Here is an 8,883-nt window from a genome sequence, read left to right as displayed (position 1 = left end):
TAGCCCAAGAAATAGTGGATGCATTAGTGATAATTTTTCAAAACTCATTAGATTCTGGACTAGTTCCTGAGGATTGGAGGGTGGCTAATGTAACCCCACTTTTTAAAAAAGGAGGGAGAGAGAAACCGGGGAATTATAAACCGGTTAGCCTAATGTCGGTGGTGGGGAAACTGCTGGAGTCAGTTATCAGAGATGTGATGACAGCACATTTGGAAAGCGGTGAAATCATCGGACAAAGTCAGCATGGATTTGTGAAAGGAAAATCATGTCTGACGAATCTCATAGAATTTTCTGAGGATGTAACTAATAGAGCGGATAGGGGAGAACCAGTGGATGTGGTATATTTAGATTTTCAAAAGGCTTTTGACAAGGTCCCACACAGGAGATTAGTGTGCAAACTTAAAGCACACGGTATTGGGAGTAAGGTATTGATGTGGATAGAGAATTGGTTGGCGGACAGGAAGCGAAGAGTGGGAATAAACGGGACCTTTTCAGAATAGCAGGCAGTGACTAGTGGGGTACCGCAAGGCTCAGTGCTGGGACCCCAGTTGTTTACAATATATATTAATGACTTGGATGAGGAAATTAAATGCAGCATCTCCAAGCTTGCGGATGACATGAAGCTGGGCGGCAGTGTTCGCTGTGAGGAGGATGCTAAGAGGATGCAGGGTGACTTGGATAGGTTGGGTGAGTGGGAAAATTCATGGCAGATGCAATTTAATGTGGATAAATGTGAAGGTATCCACTTTGGTGGCAAAAATAGGAAAACAGATTATTATCCGAATGGTGGCCGATTAGGAAAAGGGGAGGTGCAACGAGACCTGGGTGTCATTATACACCAGTCATTGAAAGTGGGCATGCAGGTACAGCAGGCGGTGAAAAAGGCGAATGGTATGCTGGCATTTATAGCGAGAGGATTCGAGTACAGGAGCAGGGAGGTACTACTGCAGTTGTACAAGGCCTTGGTGAGACCACACCTAGAGTATTGTGTGCAGTTTTGGTCCCCTAATCTGAGGAAAGACATTCTTGCCATAGAGGTAGTACAAAGAAGGTTCACCAGATTGATTCCTGGGATGGCAGGACTTATATGAAGAAAGACTGGATCGACTCGGCTTGTACTCGTTGGAATTTAGAAGATTGAGGGGGGATCTGATTGAAATGTATAAAATCCTAAAGGGATTGGACAGGCTAGATGCAGGAAGATTGCTCCCAATGTTGGGGAAGTCCAGAACGAGGTGTCACAGTTTGAGGATAAAGGGGAAGCCTTTTAGGACTGAGATTAGGAAGAACTTCTTCACACAGAGAGTGGTGAATCTGTGGAATTCTCTGCCACAGGAAACAGTTGAGGCCGGTTCATTGGCTATATTTAAGAGGGAGTTAGATATGGCCCTTGTGGCTACGGGGATCAGGGGGTATGGAGGGAAGGCTGGTGCAAGGTTCTGAGTTGGATGATCAGCCATGATCATAATAAATGGCGGTGCAGGCTCGAATGGCCGAATGGCCTACTCCTGCACCTATTTTCTATGTTTCTATGTTTCTATGTACACTGTGCAATTGCTCTTTTAACACTCTCCACATCTCTGATATGGACTTGCCAGAAAAAAAGGTGTTCCTAATTAACTCTTCCCAGTTCCTGCCTAATGGCCTCATAATTTGCCCTACTCCAATTTAAGACTCTCATTGTCATTGTCAGTGGGAACTAAATGAGAAAAATGTAGGCATATGCACAAGGAGATAAAAATATAGGTTATAATAATATTCATTTTAACTTTTACAGTTTCAGTTTGGATAGTCGTGGAATAGAGTGCTTGGAGGAGAGATTGCATATATCCCATAATATCTGATGATGAAGGGAAGGAGATATTTGAAACAATTTCTATTGTCAGGAGAGAAGTTTCTTTGATGAACTCATAAGGCCTAAGGTCCACAGGTGACGGATCATGATGGCTCTGGGAGGAAGTGGGTGCAGGAATTGATTGTAGTCAATTGCAAACTGCTAGATCTCACTGGATGTGTACAGGTCTGAGAGGCCTGGGAAAATTAGCAGTGTGACAACTAATGGTGGCTGGAGCTCAGGTGCAGGAAACTATAAGCCAGTGAGTCTAAAATCTGGGAGTATGATGGTCACAGAAATTCTGCAAATGCTGTAAATCCAGAGAAAGAAACATAAAATGCTACAGTGACTCAGCAGGTCATTTATACCCTCAGTTCTAAATAGCAAGCTCCAAAACAAGGAGCTTCTGCAAACAGATTCTTCACTTCCTCATCTGAAGATCACAGTGAAAAAGGTGAGCTGTTTCAAATTCCTGGTGTTAACATCTCTGAAGATGAATGGTGAGTCCAGCATATTGACACAATTACAAAGAAGCAATGACAGGACTATATTCCATTCCAGGAAACTTGGTGTGACTCTTTCAAATGTCCACAGATGCAGCATGGAGAGCATTGACTGGCTGCTTCAGCATCTGGGATGGAAGGGCCAGTGCACAGAATCTGAAACAAGCTGCAGACAGTTGTAAATTCCGCCAGCTCCACCATGGCCACTCGCTTCCCCAGCATCGAGGACATCTTCAACAGCCTCTGACTCAAGAAGCTGGCATCCATCATCCAGGACATGGCCACTTCTCACTGATACCAGGAAAGAGGAGGTCAAGCAGAGTGAAGACAAAGACTTAATGTTTCAATAACAGCTTCTTCCGCTCTGCTACTAGATTTCAAAATGCACAGTGAGCCCATGAACACTAACCCACTCCATGGATGCTACTGAGGGTGTCAAGTTCCTCTGGTAGTTCACGTGTATTATTCTGGAAATATGATGCAATCAATTATCAAGGAGAGAAGAGCAGGTAAAGGGAAATCCACGGGACGATGGGACAGCTGAACAGGGATGACCAAGGATCTCTGAAGGAGGCAGCACAGAGAAACAGAGTGGTGAAGAAGGTATTGGAGGGAGGGGAGTTGGCTTTCATTACCCAGGGCAAGAACATAAAAGAAGGCATTCTCATTACAACTTTAGAGAATGTTGGTCAGTCTACATCTGAGGCTGCGTGCAGTTCTGGTCATCACACTGTAGAAAGGAAGTGAATGCACTGCGCGGGTGAAAAGGAGATTCAATAGGATGTTGCCTGGGAGTGAACATTTGAATTATAACGTGACGCTTGATACTTCGAGTTACTTTTCATTGCAACAGATATTGCTGAGTAAATGGGGTTGAGCTGTACTATCTGGGACTATGACAGACATGGAAAGAAGAGAGAGAGAGAGCAATAAACCCTTTCCCTCTAACAGGGCGTCTAAACCAGACGGCATAGCGTAGGTCTGATGTGAGGAGTAAGAGCTGTAGATGGGAACTAACGGGGGTATGTTTCACACGGGATGTGGCTAGAATCTGGACTGCACTAACTGAGGGGGTGTTGGAGGCAGTGATTCTCACAACCTGTGGACAAACACTTGAATCACCAGGGTCCAGTAGAACACCGTCAAAGTGCTGCTATCTGGCATCGTGGTAGATGCGTAGCTGTGATAGCATGGGCACAGTAGGCCGAAGGTCCTGGTTCTGGGCCGCATGAACCCATGGCTCCATTTGCGATTGAAAATCATTAACGAATGGGAGGGGGAGCCCCAGGAATCAGTAATGGGGCTCCAGCACTTCCTAGTCTGTAAATGACGGGAGGAGGAACTCAGTGATTTCTCAGTGATCGGAAACTGGATGGGCAAACTCCCCCTAAAGTTTGATACTTTCCTGATGTTCCTCAGCCTGAGGTGTATCTCTGAATCCCGGTCCCGTTGCAAGGAATGACATGCAGAATCTGTCAACGATCACATGTCGCCCTCCCTTGCACCGATACTCCGAGCTCACTCTGACCCATGCAGATGGAGTGACAATGATCAAAGCTCACACACAGCACAGCCCACGTCACTTTCAATCTTTATTAATACTTAACAAATGTACAAACGAAATAAGATCAGGAATATTGTATCATTTCTTAATGCATGCATTACTAAATGACAATAAAAGAGGACTGCGTGTCCTCATAATCTAATCTAATCAATATAACAACTCCAGACAACTCGCGATAGAGATCCAGTTAACATCGTGTGGTTTATAACACTACAACGCACCGGGTCCTAACCTGCCCTCTGAATGAACCATTCCGACACAGCTTTAACTCTAAACTGTGAATATGATTCAAACTCAGCTCTCCTCCTTCACTGGGTCAATTTCTGGAGTCGATGCTGACGTTTCACCTCCACTCGGGGGCCGGGAAGAATTGAACCCACGTTGAAAATTAGCTCTTGAGAGCTTGATGAAGTGTGAAGATTTCACTTAGTCTCTGCCACCCTGGTCTTTCCTGTCCAGGTACTTCACTGCAGCTTTAACCCATTCCGCACTGGCCATAGTGCAAATCTTCATATTCTTCCTGTTGGTGAATCTGAAACAGAACAAACAGTGGCGATTACGGGAGAGTCATTAAACATTGTTCAAACACTCTGCAGATGCACGTTGAAACACTTACATGACGGCAGGTGTCGGGCACAAGGGAGCTTCCTTGTAACTCTTAAGCCTCCTGTGAGAAATGGGCGTTGTCTTAAACGTCTCACAGCATTCTAGCGTTACGATTGCGGCTGACGGAGAATGAAAAACAAATAGTTAGATACTGCTGGATATCTCAGCCCACTCTAACCAACGCGAACGCTCTGCCTCGCACATGAAGGCCGTTTCCCCCCAAGACATTTTACAGTGTAAATCCGTCCTTCATTTAAACGACTCTACGCCATTCCTCCACCGATCTTATGACCCTTCCATTCCCTTTTGCTGACTGCCATTCTCGACCCTCTCTCCAAGAGAATCATTCCACTCTGAGCCGTTCAATACCACCACCAACCGATGGGACGCGGGGAGAGCTGATCACGGTTCATTGTCGGGATTGGGTGTGGAATAGTGGGAATAAGGAAACTCTCTTACCTGGGCCGGGTGCAGCCTGCTTGAAACAGCAGATCCACAGAGCTGCCAAAATTGGGACCACGCAGAGCGCTGCCTTCATCTTGTCCTTTACCAGGGTGGAATTGATGACCGTGTGATGCACCAGCTCTCATATTCTGCTTTATAAAGGGTGCTGGCAGCAGTCATACCCATCAATTTAGCGCTTGTCTGGAAAGTCCCGCAAACACCAGCACTGGCCACTGCTCCGCTGTTCCATAAAAAGTGAAGTACAGGAATTCTCCGAATGGCCGTTCGGTGGTTAAGCTTTAAAGGCGTTCTTTAACTTCCTGGGACTGTCATTCTTCGTACTGGCGCCTCTGAATTCTTTCAGGCAATCCCACATCCGATTCAGAGGGGAAGAGAAAGTTGAAATACAACAGCCCCTTTCCATTGCATGAGTTCTCCCCGTGCACTGGGATATGGCTGAAAGTGCAAGATCAGCCGGTTCGAGACAGCGGACCAGCACATGGGATGATAATATTGTTGCAATCAAGGAAAGTTGGTTGAGTGAAGTACAGGGCTGGCGATTCAATGTCCCAGGGTATAGAAATTCCAGGCGTGACGGAGCGGACATGGCACTCCTGATGGGAAGATTACTGCACTACTCAGGGAGGAAATCCTGGAGGGATTGGCTGATGAGACTGTCGGACTCATTCGGTCATTCAACAAGAAACAGGCACTTCAGTCCATCTCGACCTTACCATACTGACCATCGACCTAGTCCCATTCGTCGCGATTGGACTGTATTTTTCTGAATGCTTCCGAACCATTTGCTTATCCGAAGTCTTTAAGAGTCGTGCAGACATCAATGAAACCTTTGGCAGCTGATGGCGGAGTTACAACTCAGATCCTTCTCAAGGATACTCTCTCACCTTACATCTATACCCTCTCCATTTTAGTTGTCTTACTCTGAGGAATATCTTTTTGCGTTCTGCACATGATTTTTGTGCTCTTTATTATTTTTTACTTCTCTATAAGATCATGCCTCGATCTCCCGAATTCTTAACAATAAAGTCCTTGCCTACCCAACCAGTTCCTGTATCGCAGGTGCTCGAATTCTGTTAGCATCTTCACAGATCTTCCGTTCCCTGCAATCTGTCCTGTTTAACAGTATCTTTCCTATAACAGGACTACCAAACCTGGACACAATACTCCGAGCGTGGTCTCATCAATGACTTGTCCAAATGTGAGATACAGTAACTTGTCAGCTCAAATAGTCTACAAGCATTCGTCACCACCCTGTGCACCTGTGACACTGTATAGGTAGAAGGTGGGAATAAGAGGGTAAGAGGTTTTCAGTGTACTAGACTCGAGGTTTCAGGCATGACATGGGGTGGTGCACCTGACAATGGAATGTTTAACTGTTGATCAAGGAAAGTGTTTCAACTGTAAAAAGAGTGAATATCCTGGAAGGAGCAGACAAGAAGAATACAGGGCTAGAATGTAAAATAAGGGAGGGGTGTTTGCATGTGTGGAGTTATGAGTTTGGTTATAGAAGTTACCAGTATGTAGCTATAGAGTAATTTTGTTGATTTAAAGATATTGTAAATTCCTCAGATTTTGTGCCAGATGCTCGACTGGGGCATTGATGATTGGAACATAGTTTAACAGTTGGGTTGTAGTTGAGAACAATATTCTTGAATCGCTGCTGTTCTCTGTAACAATCCTGGAAAAGGGCTCTTCTTGCAGAACATACAGTAGTGTGAAAGGAGGCAAGCTTTTCATTGAAAATATTCTGGTGGCTTCTTGCCCAGTGTCCTGCATTTTCTCTCAGCTAGTCTGCCATCTCATGGACAGAATTACTTAACCATGACTATATCAACCCGTCAGAACTAATAAGTAAACTCTAAGAACTGCTCCTCAATGATCCCTTGTACAATTTGGTCCTGGATTGTAGATCCCAGTCAGTTTGGATTGGCTCCTCCATAATCTCCATCAGCACAGGAGCACTGCAGGGATGTGTACTTAGTTGCCTTCTCTATTCGCTTTACACCTATGACTGTGTGTCTAAGGACAGCTCCAACACCATATACATGTTTGCTGATGACAGCCCTGTTTTGGGCTGTCTCAAAGGTGGTGATGAATCAGCTTTCAGGAAGAAGATTGAAAATTAGGCTGAATGGTATAATATCAAGCTCTCACTCAATGTCAGTAAGACCAGGAGAGTGAAACCAGAGCTCCATGAGCCAGTACTCATTGGAGGATCAGAGGTGGAGAAGGTCAATAACTCTCAATTTCTGGGTGTCTCTATCTCAGAACGGCTGTCCTGGACACATCATATAAGTACAATAGCAAAGAAAGCATGACAATGCCTCTGGTTCCTTGGGAGCCTGCAGCATTTTGGTATGTCTGAGGAGGAGGAGAAGAGGGGAGGATAAAAGAGGACTGCGTGTCCTCATAATCTAATCTAAAAAAACACCTTGGCAAATTTCTATAGAGGTGTGGTGGGTGGTGTGCTGACTGGGAGCACTATGGCCTGGTAGTGGCCCTGGAGTGGAAAATCCGACAAAAGGTAGCAGATTTGGCCCAGTGCATCCTGGGTAAAACCCTCCCACCCACTGAACACATCGACATGAAACATTGCTGTAGGAAAACAGCATCGGACACCAAAGATCAGTCACCACCCAGGCAATGCTCTTTTCTCACTGATGCCATCAGGTACAAGGTACAAGTGACTAAAGACTCACATCACCAGGTTTAATGAACAGTTACTACCTGTCAACCATCAGGCTCTTAAACTAAAGGGATAACTATACTCATTTAAGGACTCTCTTACCATGTTCGTTCATGCTTGCTTTTATGGCTATTTATTTATATCTGCATTTGCACAGTTTGCTGACAGGTTCTGAAGGAAACCCACAGCACAATACAGGCCCCTCGGCCCACGAAGCTCTGCCGAACACGTCCTCACCTGAGAAATTACCTAGGGTTACCTAGCCCACAGATATTTACAGTTTATAGATCCTGTTTACAGTTACTGTTCTATAGATTTGTTAGTATGACCACAAATAAAGAACCTCAGGGTTGTTTGTGGTGACATGTCTGTACCCTGATAATCAATTTTACTTTCAACTTTTACTACGTGATTTCTTATTAACCCTAAGTGGGATTCATGTGTTAAATATATTTATCAAATTATTTCTATTATATGTTGACTGAGACTCCTACACTGTAAATAGAAACATAGAAACATAGAAAATAGGTGCAGGAGTAGGCCATTCGTCCCTTTGAGCCTGCACCGCCATTTATTATGATCATGGCTGATCATCCAACTAAGAACCCTGCCCCAGCCTTCCCACCATACCCCCTGATCCCCGTAGCCACAAGGGCCATATCTAACTCCCTCTTAAATATAGCCAATGAACTGGCCTCAACTGTTTCCTGTGGCAGAGAATTCCACAGATTCACCACTCTCTGTGTGAAGAAGTTTCTCCTAATCTCAGTCCTAAAAGGCTTCCCCTTTATCCTCAAACTGTGACCCCTCGTTCTGGACTTCCCCAACATCAGGAACAATCTTCCTGCATCTAGCCTGTCCAATCCCTTTAGGATTTTATACGTTTCAATCAGATCCCCCCTCAATCTTCTAAATTCCAACGAGTACAAGCCCAGTTCATCCAGTCTTTCTTCATATGAAAGTCCTGCCATCCCAGGAATCAATCTGGTGAACCTTCTTTGTACTCCCTCTATGGCAAGGATGTCTTTCCTCAGATTAGGGGACCAAAACTGCACACAATACTGCAGGTGTGGTCTCACCAAAGCCTTGTACAACTGCAATAGTACCTCCCTGCTGCGGTACTCGAATCCTCTCGCTATAAATGCCAGCATACCATTTTCCCTTTTCACCGCCTGCTGTACCTGCATGCCCATTTTCAATGACTGGTGTATAATGACACCCAGGT

The 8,883-nt window shown here is 45.0% G+C and overlaps 1 protein-coding gene across 1 annotated transcript; it reads right to left on the bottom strand.

Moving 5' to 3' along the window:
• Nucleotides 1-3,921: 3,921 nt before the first annotated feature.
• Nucleotides 3,922-5,141, bottom strand: LOC140210217 (monocyte chemotactic protein 1B-like). Its single transcript, XM_072279092.1, has 3 exons — nucleotides 4,967-5,141; nucleotides 4,518-4,626; nucleotides 3,922-4,433 (listed from the first exon to the last, which is right to left on the bottom strand). Exons 1-3 carry the CDS (start codon nucleotides 5,043-5,045, stop codon nucleotides 4,328-4,330), a joined length of 294 nt encoding a protein of 97 aa, XP_072135193.1. The 5' UTR covers nucleotides 5,046-5,141; the 3' UTR covers nucleotides 3,922-4,327.
• Between the last annotated feature and the right edge of the window lie 3,742 nt (nucleotides 5,142-8,883).

Source organism: Mobula birostris, chromosome 15 (genome assembly GCF_030028105.1).
Source record: "Mobula birostris isolate sMobBir1 chromosome 15, sMobBir1.hap1, whole genome shotgun sequence".
NCBI lineage: Eukaryota > Metazoa > Chordata > Chondrichthyes > Myliobatiformes > Myliobatidae > Mobula > Mobula birostris.
The sequence above is the reverse complement of the archived record's forward strand: the minus strand, read 5'-3'. Positions and strand labels throughout refer to the sequence as shown.

What these genes read in the sequence shown, in the direction of transcription:
- LOC140210217 (XM_072279092.1), bottom strand. Translation starts at nt 5,045, where the DNA reads ATGAAGGCAGCGCTCTGCGTGGTCCCAATTTTGGCAGCTCTGTGGATC. An exon ending in GCAGGCTGCACCCGGCCCAG is followed by an intron (nt 4,627 to 4,966) that starts GTAAGAGAGTTT and finishes ATTCTCCGTCAG; the next exon opens with CCGCAATCGTAACGCTAGAA. An exon ending in TGCCCGACACCTGCCGTCAT is followed by an intron (nt 4,434 to 4,517) that starts GTAAGTGTTTCA and finishes GTTCTGTTTCAG; the next exon opens with ATTCACCAACAGGAAGAATA.